General features: G+C 38.6%; 1 protein-coding gene across 3 annotated transcripts; it reads right to left on the bottom strand.

Moving 5' to 3' along the window:
* Nucleotides 1-633: 633 nt before the first annotated feature.
* UPF3B (UPF3B regulator of nonsense mediated mRNA decay) lies at nucleotides 634-16848 on the bottom strand. 3 transcript variants are annotated; one of them, XM_043896581.1, is made up of 11 exons: nucleotides 16486-16848; nucleotides 15515-15621; nucleotides 15242-15348; nucleotides 11461-11559; nucleotides 9814-9924; nucleotides 8318-8361; nucleotides 7674-7856; nucleotides 7253-7291; nucleotides 5262-5422; nucleotides 4631-4925; nucleotides 634-1744 (listed from the first exon to the last, which is right to left on the bottom strand). In XM_043896581.1, the coding sequence occupies exons 1-11, from the start codon at nucleotides 16639-16641 to the stop codon at nucleotides 1595-1597; spliced, it is 1452 nt and encodes a 483-aa protein (XP_043752516.1). In that variant the 5' UTR covers nucleotides 16642-16848; the 3' UTR covers nucleotides 634-1594. The 3 variants fall into 3 exon arrangements, with proteins under 3 accessions (XP_043752516.1, XP_043752518.1, XP_043752517.1); XM_043896583.1 differs by lacking the exon at nucleotides 15515-15621 and adding an exon at nucleotides 15676-15725 and having other exon boundaries at nucleotides 16486-16619; XM_043896582.1 differs by lacking the exon at nucleotides 7253-7291 and having other exon boundaries at nucleotides 16486-16845.
* Between the last annotated feature and the right edge of the window lie 1962 nt (nucleotides 16849-18810).

Genomic DNA, 18810 nt, shown 5'->3' on the forward strand with positions numbered 1-18810 from the left:
AACTGGTATCTACAGTGTAAATCTCTCCTCTGAGCTCCAAGACCCGTATGTCCATCTGCCCCCATCTCCACTTCCCACCCGCCACTCACCCCTCACTATAACATGGTTTCTGCCTCACCAGTTCACACATGCTTCAGTACTGCCAAATCCAGTGAACACTGCATGTTTCTTGTCTTGCTTAATCTCCTCTCCCTGTGGCACAGGACACTGCCAGACATTCTTCTCCTTGAAAATTCCCCTTCCTTTGTGTCAGCTGAGGACCAGTCTCTTTCAATCACCTTCAATGTCTCTTCCTCTTTACCTGCCTTTTGGGATTCTGGTTTCTAAAAGCTGAGTAAACATAAAGCAGTGACTTATTAAGTAAAGGCAAACTGACACCATAGTAGGAGAAACTGGCAAGACGGAAATGAAGCAGCAGCTCAAGGATGTTGTCCAGACAAATTCTGGTTCTTATGGAACAAGAGTGGTGAACCATGATTTGGTCTTCCTTGTGGGCAAAATAAAAGCATGGTGCTAGTAAAGGCAGAAATAAATATCATTCATCCACTTTCAAAATTCCCAAAAGGTTAAGTATCAAAAGTTTAATTTCTCAAAAGTAATAGCTATTTTGTAAAGTTAATAAACACACTTAGCTTCATACTTGAGTGATGTTGATATTTATTGACATCAATGCAAAACAAGCTAAGTTGCTATTTAACAGGAACAAATATTGGTGCAGTTTCCTTCCTGGAGAGGGTAGGCACTCAGCTCATGAGACCTAAGGTCAAACAAAGACTGGATTGTTAAGAACCAACTAAGGGTTAAACTTTACAAATATAAAAATTGCTAAAGGCAAAGGAGATGTTTTTTAAAAAATTTTTTACACTAATCTCACGTAAGCAAACAAAGAACTAAACTGAAAGTGAAAGTTGCTGAGTTGTGTCCGACTCTTTGCAACCCCATGGACTACACAGTCCATGGAATTCTCCAGGCCAGAATACTGGAGTGGGTAGCGGTTCCCAAACTAATCCTAAAACTTTAGGACATAACATATCGACATGACATGACTATTTAAATTTCTGCATAAGTGAAAATGTGTTATATCCTTCACTGTACTTGTATTACAATTACATGCTTCTTGCTTCTACACTACACAAAGTCAACATTTACCACCAACAAAGACTATAACTAGATCTGAACGAGACTTCACAGTGACTCTGCTCCATTGAAATTTAAGAAAATTCAACCCAGGATTAACAAAAGCTTTTGATTTTAAAGCCAGTTCTCCTATCTTCTTCTCGTGTCATACCTAAATAAGTCCTCTCATGACATTTCTTGCCTGCAAACTGCAATGCGTGTCCTCTCCCCCTCAGCTTTGTCTGACACTTTAAATTTGTAGGAACTGCATAAAAAATGAAAATTGTACTTCCAATCTGAACCTGCAATCGGGTTCCTGCTTTAACGCAAAACATACTCCTCTGCAGTGTACCCCACCAGCACAGCGACCCCCTTTCTCTCTCTCTCTATTCCTTTGCCCTGAAGGCACTTCTGGATTGCTTAATTCGTGCTCTTTGGCTGCCTAGACAGTCAGGACACCTAAGGCCATTTGGACCTATCACTCCTCGCTTCCTTCTTTTCTATGGCTAATACCACTTTCCTGCTTTTTTTCTACAGCTGAATCTCCAGACTTGGTGCTGTCATCAGGGGGACAGAGTCGATTTCGGCTTCGAGCTCCTGGCTGGTAAAGCTGCATCGCCGGGCGATCCTAAAGTAAAATGAAATACTCATGTTACAAAACTGCTACTAAGCATGTCCAGGGGATAATAGATACCAGTGAAAGCCCACATGAGATCAAAATTTGAGGGCACAGTACATGACAGTAAGTGTCGATGGTTATTTGGCTTCAAACTGCCTGCTTCTTTTCCCCTACCTACAGAGAAAAACAACTATTTCACAACTATTTATTTTTATAAATAAAAAACAACTATTTATAAGCAATAGTTATAAAGTATTATTTTATATGCCCATAGTAAATTTTGTTAAGTTTACTGCCTAATTTTCTTTACCATCTCAAGATGAACTGAATCAGCTTGAATAGTTTTTACTTAGAAACTGTGGTTGCTGTCTATCTCTCCTCCCCATCAGTAAATGGGTTTTAAAATGCACCACCATCTAAGAAAATTTTAGGAGTGAAAACAATAATAAAGAATGCCAATTCTTAATAATGCAAAGTCCCTGAAGTTATGAGCTCAAACACTTGTAACCCATCAGAAATATGACTCTCTCTTAATTCAGATTTGACAAGGTGACAACCCAGCTTGAGACTCTCTAGGTAACACTTTAGATCTCAGGTTCCTAAATAAGCCTCAGTATCGTCACCAGGTACCTCTCAGTTCAAGTAATGTGTTTGGTTTATCACAATATGACCCTGGAAAAATAATGTATAGGCCTTTTTTTCTAATTCAACAAAAGACAACATGAGCCTTCCCTGTCCTTTCTCCCTGACATATGAAACAGCCTTAAAGCATTATTCTCGAGTAATTCCAGCAAAACATTTAACTGTTTTAACAAGACGAAACGTTAAAACAGATGAGACTGCCACATAGTATTTAAAGAAACAGATGATGGAGCTCCCAGTGTGCAAAGATGGGACAAGTTAAACGTCAACAAGAGCAATAACTGATAATAACAAGTTGGAGTTCACCAAGTATTTCTAAATCCACAAGCTATTTAAAGACTAAGCAGAACAAAACTCACTGATAGCCCCTACAAGTTGCTGGGACCCCAACTCATTACTCTGAGTACTATAAATAAAGGGAATGGATCAAGTGCTGTTCTTGCCTTTCCTGTGTGAACTCAATTTCAAGACTAACCAAATAGTTGATAAGGGAAAACTCTGGAAGAATTTCAGATCATAAATGCAACAGGAAAGGCAGAATTTGTATATATATATCACCATTTTCCAATCTCTCCCTATGAAATAATGAACTAAACAATATCATTAGGAGAAAGGCTGATAAAAAATTCTATAATATATGGATCAGGCTTACAATACCTGAGCTAATTGATCAGCTATTTTTCCAACTTTTTCTCTCAAAAAAATTTAAATCTATAGAAATGTTGCCAAACTTGTACAGTGAATACCTAATACCCTTATCCTAGATTCACAATGGCATATATGCCTTTTCTGTCTGTAGTGTGTATGCAGGCACACACATATACAGAAACATTATTATTTTTGCAGAACCACTGGAGAATGAGTGCAGACATCAAGACCCTTCATCACTAAATATTTCAGCTTGTGTATCCTCAGAGCAAGGACATCCTATCACATAACCATAGTACCATTACTACTGGTCAATCTTAACATCATAATAAATGGATACCAAGACACTGTATGCTTCCTGATACGATGCAGTAGGAACTGCACAACACTACCTATCAAGTATTCTTGCCAACAATTGAGTCTGAATATATTAAGGCCTCTAGATGAGGGGCCACCCACCTCTTTCTGTGAATAAAGTTTGACTGGCTCTCAGCCAAGCTTATTCTTTTTTTGTTGTTTTTTTTGTTTGTTTGTTTGTTTTTCATTTATTTTTATTAGTTGGAGGCTAATTACTTCACAACATTGCAGTGGGTTTTGTCATACATTGACAAGCTTATTCTTTTACATGCTGTCTATGCCTACTTTCCTACAAAGCTTACTGGTTTTGACAGAGACCACATGACCCACAAAAGCCTAAAATATTTACCATCTGGCCCTTGAAAGAAAAAAATTTTCTGACCCTGCTCTAGATATGACTACTGGTTTTCAAGGAAACATAGAAGGTAGAGGAACATGTTCAATGTTACCACAGGGATGTAATTAGCCACTCTGGACTATTAGACACTCTATAGGGCAAACTGGTTTCTGCAACAAAGAAATGGTAGAAAACAAGAGGAGGAGGAATTATTTAGATTAAAAGAGACTTAAGGGAATATTTCAAGCAAATACAATTTGTGGACCTTGTTTAGAGCCTATAAAAAAGATGTTAATGAAAAGAGATGTTAATGAGACAATTGGGAAAATCTGAACACTGGGTAGATAGGATGCTAAGGAGTTATTGTCAGAAATTCTTCTGTCTGGTTATTTTATTAAGAAAAAGAATATTAGGGTTATTTTATTAAGAAAAAACCCTGGCAATCCAATGGTTAAGACTCCACACTTCCACTGTAGAGGGCACGGGTTTCATCCCTGGTTGGGGAACTAAGATCCCATATCCCATATGCCTCACAGTGTGACCAAACTTTTTTTTTTTTTTTTAAGTCTTTACTCTTAATACTGACATATTTAAAGAAGAAATTATCTGTCTAGGTCTTGCTTAAAAATAATCCCATAGGAGTAAGATGGGGTAGAGTAGAAAGAAGATTGGCCATAAGGTGATAATTGCCAAAGCTGGGTGATAAGTATATCCTACTACTCCTCTGCTCTACTTTTGTGTATGTTTGAAAAATACACACAAACTCTAATAAAAGGACCCCACCAAGACTGAAAAAAGGTACAGACAGAGTTCCCCTAAAATTCTGTAACAACGAGCTAGCCCTCTCCTTTATACTTGCAGGAAAAGACAAAGAAAATCCTCATGAAAAGAAGTTTCATAAAATGCAGCACCTTGTTTCTTATGCGATCTCTCTTAACCACTTCTTCTTTCTTTTCAGTTTTTTCTGAGCTGCCTACTGGCTCTGTAGTTTCAGGCTTCTTTCCTTTATCCCGAAGTGTTTCTTTCTCCTTCTTCATTTCTTCTTCCTTTCTCTTGAAAGCCTTCTCTTTCTCATAGCGCTCCTTCTGCCTGCGGCGCTCTTCCTCCTGCCGCTTCAGCCTCTCTCTCTCCCGCAGGATGCGCTCCTGGTCTCGTTCATAATCCCGCTCCCTCTCCCTGTATTCTCTGCCACTCTCATCTTCAGGTCTGCACGAAAAACAAATCTGAGAATGCACCCTTGAAGCTCTTCTAATCACGAAGGCAGGAACACTCTGATCCTGCCTTGGCCACTACAATGAGGTTGAACTCTTCGAGCAGCATTAAAAGAAAAAATAGTATTTTGAAAAGCAATTTGGAAAAAAAAACCCAAAAGTCATTCACCCAGATTAAGATACTAAAATACTTGAAACCTATCCTCCTCATCCCCATAACCCTCATAAAACCCAGTATATTGATTCAGGTACAAGTCCAGAATGCATCAGTAAAACTAGCAGCCAGAAACAGTTCGAAAACAAATGAACCCAAGAGCCCTCGACTACCGACCTCTTAGGCTTTTCATCTTTAAATTCACCCTCAGAACGCTTGGGCAATGTACAACTTTGCCCACTGGCTCTTTCATCACTCAGATTCTCTTTGTCCAATTTCTTGAGCTTTTCTCTTTTGTCCAATTCTTTTTCATCTCCTTTTTCTGGCTTCTTGAGCAGCTTTAAAGAGAACAAACTTAGGTTTATTTTGAAGGATGGGATATTGTCTTCTGATTCTCACAAAGAAAACAGTATACTAAATATTTTCAATTTAGGCTACTGAAGGCCCCGTCTCTGCAGTACTCAAACTTTCAGGTGAACAAATAGTGCACAAAGAGCAGTAATTTGCTAAAAGGGTGCTATTAATGTGAAAGTGTTATGCACTCAAGTGAAGTGGTTTAATCACTTTCTGGCAATAGGATCAAGACTCCTTTGGCTTTAAATGGGTCAACCTTTGAGTAGACCAATGCATACTTTCAAGTATGCCTTCTGTATCAAGCCAGCATGTCGGTATAACTTGATAGGGAAATACAGTACAAATTTAAAATGCTAGCCAGGTCATTATTGCTGGACTATTTTTACACAGTTATTAGAATAACAAATACCTTGTCACCAAAGGAGAGATCCATTGCAGGAATAATTTTGCCTTGAATCTGAGAGTAGCTACATACTTATGATGGTACAATCATATCATTAGAGATGAAAAGCAAGAATTATTTGGCATTTGATTTAAAAATCCAAATATCTCATACAGCAGAACTGTGAAGTTCCATCTCTACTGAATAGGAACTCTGTTCAATGTCATATGTATATATGACAGAATGCAATTCTAAAAAAAGTGGTTTATAAAGTTCAAATTGCTAACAGAAGTTTCTTTCTCATGCCACTTCTACAAATCTCTCTAGAATACACCCCCAAGTGTTGGATATTCAGAGAGATTTTTACGAATTTCAAGTCTCAGAGTGAAGGCATCATACATAGTTTCATCTCAGTGTGAAGGCATCATACAAGCCACAAAGCTAAAGGCAAAGCACCACGCATGAGACTTAAGCATGAAGTATTTCAGCACACAGACAGCTACTGAAAACAGTGAGTCCAGAGTGGACACTATGAAGGCACCAGTGCAAAGTGAGGATAACATGTGCAGGTTTCATTGCAAGTGTTCTTATTTCTCTCATGAACATCTTCGTCAGGAGCCAAGATGTTCATTACTCTAATAAGAACATTAACGAATGTCTCTAGCATAACAGGCTTGACCTTCTGCCTTGCTGACAGAAATAGCAATCAGGTTGCTTGTAGCAGGGCGGACACAGATCGATAGAAGGAATTAAGATGAGAACCTCCCCACCCTGCCACCGCCAAGCCCCTTATCACCGATGAGTCCTGGAGAGCCTCGGGGTGCCCTAGCGACTTGACCGGCTGAATTCTGAGGAGGTAAAAGGAGACTCTGCCATCATCTCTGTGAGATTTTCTCTGACTTTCTCTGCCATACTATGTACAAGTACTTCCCTGGGCAGTTCACTGGAGCAAGGACTGCCCAAGCCAGGCCCCTGGAAGGGAAGCAGCTAGGTTGGGGTCTTTCCACAGGTTTTCCTCTTCCTACATGCAGTGTGTTAATCAGAATCTGCTGCTCACAGATTCCCAGGTAGGTGCAAGAAGGTAACGTCGGGAATCATGTGAGAGGGGAGAGGATGTATATTCCGAATACTCCCACAAGGCAGCCAGGTATGAGAGGCGTATAAAGGAAGAGGAAAGAAAGAGCTCTTAAGGCATAGCTGTCCTCTCGCTGCACATTCTTGAAGCTTCTGGGTACAGAGCAGAGCATCAGGAAATCATCTGGGTTTCTTTCTACAGCACAAATTTAAAACAGTTCAGCTTTTAAGACTCAAGTCAGTCTGAGGGCATTTTCTACAGGTAACACTACCACCACCACCAAAAGGACTTATTAACTAAGACCTGTGTGTGTGTGACATGATACTAGGTGCTCTGTATCATGTACTTGGTCCTTACATTTTTCTGATTCACAGCTTGTAACAGAAACCTGTGTACCTGAAGACAGTGGAAAACAAACAGATGAGGCAACTTCATGTATCAAATATGAAGGAAAAGCTGAATAAAACCCATAATTCATGCCAGCCAGCCCTAAGCCCTTATATATGAAGAACTGAGAGAATAATAATCCAAAATTGAACATTTTCAATGATTATAAATAACACTGCACTTTAGAAATCCCATGTAAACTACTTAATCTTTTAAATTATCTTAAATTAAGAGTAATACATGAATACTATAGGAAAGATTCACTCCCTCCCAAAAAAGACAAAAACTTAAACACAGTTTACACCAATACAAGATGCATGCATATTTGAAGAAGTAGATATAGAACATGCAATTTTCAGCAACATGCAGTCAGTTTAACTTATGTTCATACCTTAATCTTTGGTTCATCCTTTAATTTGTCCCTTTCTGGAACTCTGTCTATCTTCTTTAGCTTTTCTATATCTTTTCGTTTTCGTTTCTCTTCTTCTTTCCACTTCCTCCTCTCTTCTTCTCTTTGTCTTTTTCTTTCTATTTCTCGCCGCCTCCTTTCTTCTCTCTTTTCTTCTCTCATCCTCTGCAAAGAAACATCAACAAAACCTTCAGACAAGATAATTACCACCAAAAACATAGTTCAGAAAGTACGGCGGGCACCCACTTAACTGTATCATCTTTCCTTCTCACTTTCCACTTCCTTAACCCCCTCCCCACTCCATTCAGAATATGAGAGAGAAAAACACCACAGCCTGCTCATATCAGTCTCCCACTGCTGCCTTGCTACAGTACCCAGAGGCTTTCAGGAAATCAAGAGTGCCTTTGGAACAAGCTAAGGACCCCCTAGTTCTGCAGAGTGAATCTATGGTCCAACAACCAGAGTAAAGTTGGAGGCCAGAGAGTGAGGCCAATGAGCCAAATCTTTAAAGAACAGTGGTAGAGAAAGCAGCTATCCCTACTGTACGATCCCAATGCTCTTAAATTTACAGAATGCGAACCAATGAAATAGAAGTATTGTGAGAACTAGAAAAACAAAAGGTTTACCTGCTTGTTTTTCAGGAAGCTCAAAAGTGGAGTTGTCTTTTTAGCTACACAAACGTAAACAGATTATTAATAATACTTGATCGAACCCTAGAAAGGATTCCATTTTCTCACATTCCCTGCCAACCACCCGAGGTGGGAAAACTATACCCCTCAAACAGTAAGTTCACAACTATCTTATTAGAAAGAAATTTTACAATATTCTGCTTCAATTCTGAAGATTTAAAATATTAAAAGTTAAGAAATTTAAATTAAAACAATAAAACAATTTCTAAAAAGAGGAATTCCTGGTGTCAATGAGAATAAAGCGCAAAGGACATTCTCTTGTTTTACAGATGGGAGTATAAATCTGTTCAACCAGGAAGAAACTGGGATAAGGGGCTAAAAATATCTAATACTTTTGACCCCATAATTCTACTTCTGGGAATTTATTCTATGGAAACTATCAGAGGTGGGCTTATACTATGAAAGTGAAAGTCGCTCAATTGTGTCTGACTCTTTGCAACCCCATGGACTATATAATCCATGGAATTCTCCAGGCCAGAATACTGGAGTGGGTAGCCTTTCCCCTCTCCAGGGGATCTTCCCAACCCAGGGATCAACCCCAGGTCTCCCGCATTGCGGGTGGATTATTTACCAGCTGAGCCACCAGGGAAGCATCCATTAATAAAAACCAAGTTTTAAAAGAATATTTAATTCATTTTTCAATATTCTGAACAATGCTATCTAATTGTATAGCTAGCTTTTTGAAAAGCATACTTCCTTTGGAGAAATTCCTAGGAGTGGAAGTCCTGAGCAGGTTGGAGGCTATGATTATGTTTAGAGCTGATGCAGTAGTGACAACTTACTACCAAAACCAACATTTAAGCTAGAATTTCTCAAGAGGTTTTTCAATTCTGCAGTAACCAATTTCATTTTTTTAATATTTTCAAGTCAAATTTTTTTTTTTACGAGTATGAACTTATTAGTAGAAAATACCAACTGATCTTCAAAGACTCATTAACATCTTAAGGTCCCATATAGCTCTTCAAATTTTTATACATTTGTGTGGCACTAAATAAGTCAGAGGGGGCTTCCCAGGTGGCTCTACTGGTAAAGAACCCGCCTGCCAATTCAAGAGATGTAAGAGACCTGGGTTCTATCCCTGGGTGGGGAAGATCCCCTGAAGGGCATCGCAACCCACTCCAGTATTCTTGCCTGGAGAATCCCATGGACAGAGGAGCCTGGCAGGCTATAGTCCATATGGTCGCAAAGAATTGGGACACGACTGAAGTGACTCAGTATGCATGCAAATAAGCCAGAGAATATTTCCCATCTTATCGATGGATTCTCATAATCCTGTGAGTCAGCTATTATCTGCACTTTATAGTAGAATGAACAGAGTCTCAGAGAAGTTAGTGCCTTTCCTATGGTCACATAGCTAGCAAATGACAGAAGCAGGAGTCTGACAGGTCTTCTGATGAAAAAACTATAACACTTAATTCCTTTTGCCCACTTACCTATTAGTTCTCTATTTTTTGCTTCTATTTCCTCTAGCAGTGTCTCTGGAGTAGATGTCATTTTCTCATTATCTGCAGCATAGCTCTCCAAAAATTTTCTATATTCTGGATCTAAATAATTATTTAAGTAAATAGAAAATATAGCAGACTTTAAACAAAATAAGAAATATTACCCAGGATATTTACTTATCAAAGAAGATAATTTTCTACTTCATGGAAGATTGAAAATAAACCCAACTATACCCATAAGATAGACTATTTGGGGCTTTACTGGTCACTTACTCTGAGAACTCCTATTAGATATACTGACAGAGTCAGGCAAAGTGAGACACCATGCATTGTAACACAACCTCCAGGGATGTTAAGTAGTTTGCTTTTAAAAACCACCACTCCTATTAATCCAGAGTCATACTTATGGGAGAACTGCAAGCTATAGCTATGGGACCCTCAGAGAGTATCATGTAGAGCATGTAAGCAGTTCCTGCATGGGTACACCTCACTTTAATGAAACTCAGAATATGAAAATCGGGTGTTCTAAACAGATAAATGAGGGGGAATGTCCTAGATGTGGCACTAGAGGTGATGGTAATATCTGGAATTCTTTCCTAGATGCCTCCGACATCAAAAAGGGTAGCACATCTGAGTCATTATATTGTATGTGGAGAATGCACTGTGGAGCATGTCACCTGATCTAGTCTTCAACATCTGAATCTATGATATAGTCAATAAGCAGCTGTGTGTTGAGTCTTGTCTGTGTTTTCTTTATAAAATACACATTATAGTAATAAATAATAATGGAAACCAAACTAGGTGATTCTGAAATACCAATCTGATATAAAATATTGCGGCTAAGTCCTTAACCAACACAACCACATTACAGAGATCTCAAAACCTGGATCCAGTTTACCATAAATGGCAATTATTTGTTTTTTAGTTCCAGTATTTCAGTTCAATGTAATTACTATGTGTGCAGTTAACTGCATACTCAAAGCCTAGAAACAGGATTGACCACTTCAGTTACTTTATGTTGTTACTCAAGTACAGAAATTTTTCCAACAGTTCTCAATGATAACTCTTCCTCTTTATACAAATGTAAACCAAAAGTCAAATAAATAATCATAAAAATGGTAAGGGGCCTTAAGGAGTTGTACTTTAAAACATCTGACTTTTTCCATTGTCTTCTAATGAAAATACCTGTCTTCTAATGAAATATAAGGTGATTTGTTACTCAATAGTCAACAATATATTGCTTAATTGTGAAGGAATGAAAAGCCACTAGGCAAAGAGAGTGATAACTAGAGGAAACCCATCTCCATTCTAACAAGCAAAGCTTTCATCAGTGAATTACATTTCTCATGAACTTGTTTGCTTTTTTTTTTCATATATTTTCTTAATTTAAAAGATTGGAGTCCACTCAATTCCCACAAAGGTAATATATTCTTTTAAAAATCTATGGCCCTACTATATAGCACAGGGAACTCTATTCAGTATTTGGTAATAATCTACATGGGAAAAGAATCTGAAAAAGAATGGATATATGTATAACTGAATCACTTTAACACAACATTGTACATCAATTATTAATCGAAGATTAAATTAAAAAAATACATGGCATTAGCACATTAAGTAACTAAAGCTATACTATACCATCATCGATAGTCCCAACTTTAGTATCTCTTTTCTTAGTCTTCTTTTTTGCAGCTTTTTGAAAAGGTGCAAATTCTACGATGGCAGGATATTCCTGACCTGTTTAGAAAAAATAGCACACTTGCTAAAAGAAAGAAAATGTCAAAAATGGATACAAGAGACTCAACCCCCTGCTCTCTAGGCTTCCTTTGATGACAGTGATCTGAATAGGGTCTCCCAAAAGGCATAAATCTCATTGGCACAACTAAAATCAACATGTTACCAAAGCAGTCCCCAATTCATACCAAAAAAATAACAAAAAGATATGGGAGGGAATTAAAATATTCATTTAAATTCCACCTCTAAACTCTGATATTGTGATATGTGGAGGGGGGTGGGAATCTACAAACTAATTTTCATTTAAAAAATATATTAAAGGGAATCCTTGGTGGTCCAGTGCTTAACACTTGGCACTTTCACTTCAGGGGCCCAGATTGGATTCCTGGTGGGGGAACTAAGATCCTGCAAGCTGCATGGCACAGCCAAAAAGCAAACAAACAAAAAACAAAACAAGATCACAATACTGACTATACAGGGGTATAAATATGTCAAAGGTCACCAAATGCACATGTAAAATGGATGCATTTTAAAATGAAAATTATATCTTAATTGATTTTTTTACAAAACCAGAAATCTCTACAATAAGTAAGGCTAGAGATAGAAGGTAGGTTAGTGCTTGTCTAGAGATGGGGTTTAACAACTAATGGGTACATGGTTTCTCTTCAGTGTGATGAATGTGTTCTAAAATTAGATTGTGGTGAGAGCTGCACAACTTTGTGAATATACTAAAAAATGATGAACTGCAATTCTTTAAAAGGGTGAATTTTATGGCACATGCATTATATCTCAGTAAAGCTGTTATTAAAAAATACAGCAGAAGACACCAAAAGCACAGGCAACAAAAGTGAAAAACAGATCAACTGTGCTGCATCAAAATCAAGAATTTCTGTGCATCTAGGGACACAATCAACAGAGTGAAAAGGAAGCCTACAGAACTGGAGAAAATATTTTCAAATCATATATCTGATAAGGGGTCAATATACAGAATATGTAAAGAACTGTAACTCAACAACAACAACAAAAAAACCCCCAAATAATCTGATTTTAAAATGTTCAAAGGACTTGAATAGGCATTTCTCCAGAGATGATATATAAATGGCCAATAAGCAAATGAAAAGATGCTATGTGCTCAAGAATGTGAAGAGATTAAAATATTACCTCAACAATCATTAGGGAAATGCAAATCAAAACCACAATGCAATATCACCTTATACCTGTCAGAATGATTACTATTAAAGGGGGAAAAAAACAGAAAATAGCAAGTGTTGGCAAGGACATGGAGAAATTAGAACCCTCAGGCATTACTAGTGGGAATATAAAATAGTGCAGCCACTATGGCGAACAGTATGGTGATTCCTCAAAAAATTAAAAATAGAATTACCACATGACCCAGCAATTCCACTTTGGGGTATATATTCAAAAGAAGTGAAAGCAGAAACTTGAACAGATGTTTGTACATTTCCAGCAGCAGCATTCACAATAGCCAAATGTCTCTCAAAGGATGAATGGATAAAGAAAATGAAGTATATACATGCAATGGAAAAGGAAATTCTGACACATGCTACAACATGGATTAATCTTGAGGACATTATGCTAATTGAAATAAGCCTGTCACTAAAAGTCAAATACTGATTCCATTTATATGAGACACCTAGAATGGTCAACTTAATAAGAATAGTAGTTCATAGAGGCAGAATGTATTAACAGCTGTCAGAGGCTAGGGGGAGGGAGGAGTTGTTCAATGGGCAGAGTTTCAGTCCTACAAGATGAAGAAGTTCTAGAGATTAGTTGCAGAACAATGTGAATGTACTCAGCACTACTGAACTGCACACTTAAAAATGGTTAAGATGATAAATTTTATTTATGTGTATTTTACAATTTTTAATAATGTCAAAAAACAAAAAAAAAGCAATGAGATAATGATACATACTATAACATGGATGAAACTTGAAAACATACTAAGTAAAAGAGGTAGTCACAAAAGGCCATAAATTATATGATTTAGTTCACATGAAATGTTCAGAATAAGGAAATCCACAGTTAGTAGATGAGCAGTTGCCAGGGGCTGGGCGAGAGGAGAATGGGACATGACTGTTAATGAATACAGGATTCTTTTTGAAGTGATGAAAACATTCTGGAATTACACAGTGGTGATAGTTATAAAACTCTGTGAATATACTAAAAACCACTGAATTTTATGGGATTAGTTATATCTCAATAATAATTTTTTTAAAAACCTAAGTGACTACTGGAAAAATACATCAAATCCTTGCTATAGAATAATGTCATATAAGGTATAAAATACCATCTTCACATCTTTGGTGTGTAAACATAAGCCAGGATGAATTACTAGAACTGACCATTAGGTATCACAAAGCAGTCACAGAGGAAACAAGATTTTAGAAATCCTAGTGAATGCAGAATCATATTACCTTAATAACTGATATACCTGAAAAGGAATAGATAAAGCAGACTAAAGCAAAAGGAAATTGTGGAATACAGGCAAAAGAAAAAAAAAAAATTAGAAGCGAGGCCAAACAATGGGGGATGCTGTCTACCTGACTAAGGAATTTGGACTTTTTTCCCACAACTGCTGTCTTAAGTCACTATTTTCAAAAGGATTATTTTCATAGCAAAGTAAGATTAAGTTATACAGAAAATAGAAAATTCTAAAAAAAAAAATCTATAAGTTTAGAGACAGTGGTTGTCTAAGCATTAGGTGATGAGGATGTGTGAAAGTATTAGTAAGTCAAACGTCCTCAGTCTAGATGAACAAGATATTAAAAAGCAATAAATTGACAAAATCCATCACTTGTTTAAATGTAAGGGATAAAGAGAGGAAAAAGTTAAACACAACTCAGATTTTCAGGAAATCACTTGCTATCTACTGAAATAAACTTGTGGAGCAGAAAAGTAGCTGGTTTGGGGGGATTAATAAAAACTGGACAAACATAGTAGCAATTCTTCAACTTTTACTGGCATATTCCCTGACAAAGATTTTATTTTTACCAACTCTGAAGTAATACTGAAAAAATATAATCTAACAAAAACACACATCATTCAATATTGCAAAGCCAAAAGAAAAGCAGCAAACAGCTTGGACATTCTCTGGCTAAATGTTACAAGCAACAGATAATAAAATGAGGATTAATGCAGAAGTTTTCCTTCCCTATAAACTCCTGGATAGGAAGTGGGAAATCATCAAGCTCAATGGTTTAATTACATACAACTTAGAATGTTAAACAGTACTCCAACTGGCAACTATTGACATAAAGGATCTGAATTAAATAAGTATTGGTCCTTGAAGCAAGATGAGAAGTAAATATTTAAAACTTGTCATACAAGTTTAAAGAGTCACTTGTCAGTATCACTTAAAACTAGAAAATACTCAAGACAATGGATCACCGAAAACAGGGCAAAAGAACTGTCACAGGAGAAGAAAACAGTGGCAATTTCCTTCGGTTGACAAACTACAGAAATAATAGGTTAATACAAATACCTGTAAAAAGTCATATTATCTATTTATAAAGCTGTCATAAGCTTATGAAATGCGTAAAACTCTTTAAATGTTGCTCATCTTAGTACTCAGGATTTTAGAAACACTATGAAGGCACCAAGAGAACAGGGATACATTGTCTTAAACATACAAATGACAAACTCCCCTTCAGTTAAAAGGACTCACCTTTATTGTCAAGGAATACATAACCATCAAAACGATCCCTGAACAAAATAATGTCCTCTTGGTTTTTAAAGTTGATATATGCTCTTGCATACATATGAGGATACAAACTGCAGGGAGGAAAGCAATTATGTGAATGTGCTTGCAGGTGTCCGGCTGAATTACAAGTACGCATATATTAAAAAGATAGGCTCAAAAATCAAATAGAAATCATGAGTAGGATTAAAAAAAAGAATGGAAGAAACCTTTTTCATTTACCCCTCCCTCTTATTTTACCTAGTATCATTAGAAAAAAACTCAAAATAATCATGCTCAGGCATAGGCTGAAGATGTTCCTGAAGCTGCTCCTTGGTCAAAGTGGGCGGTAATCTCCGAATTACCACCTTAAGAAATGAATAAGGAAAATAAAATTAGTACAAATCAATTTTCTGTCATACCTGAATCACTGTCCCTGAAGAAAGTTGGCCTTTAAAAGATGAGATCACTTCTAAAAACCCAAGAGAATGTTCAGAACGCTCAGAATGATTAGTCAAACATAACAGTAACATAGTTAAAAAAAAAAAACCAAAAAAAAACAACTCTCAGAAACGAGAACTGCCTGGAGCAAGGAAATCTTAGGTTCTGTTAACCCGAAGCCCCACAGTTTACTGTTTTCGCCTCATTTTCTGTCACCCATTTTTCAGTAGTGGTAAGAAATTAGTAAACCAACCCTGGTCTTTTGTGGGTGCCAGGAATTCTTGATTGATAAAGTCCTTATTCAGTCAGCATAAAGAATTCAAAATTCTAAGAAATATCCCCAATTTCCTCATTGCTCCCCGAACAGAATGTACCCGATCTGGCCCCAAGACCAATAATAGCCGCCACCCACCCGTTCCCTCAACTAACCTCTGTTAATATTCCTATCACGTACTACTCCCGCTGGTGATAGTACCTTCCTATTTAATAACTCCCCCTCAATTCCTCATCCTTTTCGCTATCGCCCCCCCTCCCATCATCATCTCACGGCTCTGACCTAAACCCTTCTAGTCAGGGAATCCCCCCGCCCTCTCTCACTCCCATCCCGGGACTCGGCCGGGAAGGGGACCCCCATTTTGGGCGAGTGGATGAGACAGGGTGATGCTATTTTCACTCAAGTGAAGAAACAGAGGAAGAGATTGGGAGAGGAAGAGGGCAGCCCCATTCCCAACCATCTTTCTCGGGTGGTGGAACCGTCCCGCCCTCTCCTGGGCCAACAGCCGGTCAGACACCTTGCTCAACGCCTCTTTCTTCTCCTTGTTCCGATCCTGCTTATCTTCCCCTTTGGTGCTGTCTCCCGAAGCCCCACCGCCGCTGCCTGTAGCACCTGGGGGAGTCAAGAGGGTTACTCGCTTCTCCTTAGGCCTATGCTCCTTCTCCTCCTTCATGGCCACAGCTTCGCTCCTCACCGCGGTAGCTCGGCCTAAACGCCGCTACGCCGGGTACCTACGACTCCCGGCCCGCTCGGGGCAGAGCTCCGCCCCCAACAAGCTCTCCTAGTGATAAGCCGACCCCAACGCTCCATTGGGCCCCGCCAGGATCTCGCGAGACTTTAGGGCATCCGGCTTCCTTCGCTGGCAAGGTTGCAACACCTGGTCTTAGCTTCCCGCCCGCGGAATCCCCACATTGCCCAATCCCCTCGCGGCCCAGACTCCCTCGGGGCAGGTCATTAGCATATCCGCCATCTTTGTTAGGACGAGTATTTCACGGACTACAAATCCCGGCATCCAAAGCGGTTACCCGCTTCTGCCAGAGTTCTGGATTCGTAGTATTTCAGGGTGTCTGTAAGTAAATGGACTCTTTAATCTTGAAAGGTTAATGTTTTTCAGGTCAAAAAATACATTCTGCGGGCTTCGTTTTCCAGAGATAAAACCGATGTTATCCAAAGTTTACCTCACTAGGGGAACGACTTGTATTTTCTATTATTGGTTGTAAAGTGAGCTTTCAGAACCTTTAGAATTTCTTTTCCTTATATTTTTTAGGATTCACAGATACTTAATAAATATGCACAAAACACTGACATTTAAAGGAGAATTATGACCAAAATGTGTGAGATTTGTTTTCACCACTCTTTTTAAAAGTAATAGGAATCTATCATGGTACTGATGCTCTGTAGGTAGGAGAAAATAAAATCCAACTCACTTTAGATAGGATTGACCTCCTTCCCGCTTTTAAAAAGGCCAGTTATGCATTATTTATAATAGCTCCAAACTGGAACAACCCAAATGTCTGTCAGCCCACTAATGCATAAACAAAATGTGGCACATCCATAGAATGAAATACTACTTAATTAAAAATGAACCCATACGTCCATCCACATGAATGAATCTCAAAATGATCATGCTGAGTGAAAGAAACAGAACACAAAGAGTACATGCTGTATGATCTCATTGATACGAAATTCCAGATAAGGTTTTTAAAACTAGTGAGAGAAAATTCTTAAAGAGATGGGAATACCAGACCACCTGACCTGCCTCTTGAGAAATCTGTATGCAGGTCAGGAAGCAACAATCAGAACTAGGATGGAACAACAGACTGGTTCCAAATCGGGAAAGGAGTAGTCAGGGCTGTATATTGTCACCCTGCTTATTTAACTTATATGAAAAGTACATCATGATAAACGCTGGGCTGGATGAAGCACAAGCTGGAATCAAGACTGCTGGCAGAAATATCAATAACCTCAGATATGCAGATGACACAACCCTTATGCCAGAAAGCAAAGAAAGAGCCTCTTGATGAAAGTGAAAGAGGAGAGTGAAAAAGTTGGCTTAAAACTCAATATTTAGAAAACTAAGGTCATGGCATCTGGTCCCATCACTTCATGGCAAATAGATGGGGAAACAGTGGAAACAGTGGCAGACTATTTTTTTGGGCTCCAAAATCACTGCAGATGGTGACTACAGCCATGAAATTAAAAGACGCTTGCCCCCCCCCGCCCCCAAAAGACACTTGCCCCTTGGAAGAAAAGCTATGACCACCCTAGACAGCATATTAAAAACATTACTTTGCCCACAAAGGTCCATCTAGTCAAAGCTATGGTTTTTTTCAGTAGTCATGTGTGGATGTGAGAGTTAGACTATACAGAAGGCTGAGCTCCAAAGAATTGATGCTTTTGAACTGTGGTGTTGGAGAAGACTCTAGAGAGTCCCTTGGACTGCAAGGAGATGAGACCAGTCAATCCTGAAGGAAGTCAGTCCTGAATACTCATTGAAAGGACTGATGCTGAAGCTGAAACTCCAATACTTTGGCCACCTGATATGAAGAACTGACTCACTGGAAAAGACCCTGATGCTGGGAAAGATTGAAGGTGGGAGGAGAAGGGGACGGCAGAGGATGAGATGGTTGGATAGCATCACCAACTCAATGGACATGAGTTTGAGTAAACTCTGGGAGTTGTTGATGGACAGGGAGGCCTGGTGGTGCTGCAGTTCATGAGGTCGAAAAGAGTGGGACACGACTGAGCGACTGAACTGAACTGAGTGAGGGAAGGGCTTCCCAGGTGGCGCTAGTGGTAAAGAACCTGCCTGTCAATGCAGGAGATGCAAGAGATGGGGTTC

The sequence above is a fragment of the Cervus elaphus genome, chromosome X (genome assembly GCF_910594005.1).
Source record: "Cervus elaphus chromosome X, mCerEla1.1, whole genome shotgun sequence".
NCBI lineage: Eukaryota > Metazoa > Chordata > Mammalia > Artiodactyla > Cervidae > Cervus > Cervus elaphus.

Excerpts from the sequence above, each read along its gene's own strand:
- UPF3B (XM_043896581.1), bottom strand. The coding sequence starts at position 16,641 with ATGAAGGAGGAGAAGGAGCATAGGCCTAAGGAGAAGCGAGTAACCCTC. Across the intron at positions 8,362-9,813 it reads AAAAAATAGAGAACTAATAG|CTAAAAAGACAACTCCACTT; the intron begins GTAAGTGGGCAA and ends ACGTTTGTGTAG. Across the intron at positions 5,423-7,252 it reads AAGCTGTGAATCAGAAAAAT|CTGCTCAAGAAGCCAGAAAA; the intron begins GTAAGGACCAAG and ends TTCTCTTTAAAG.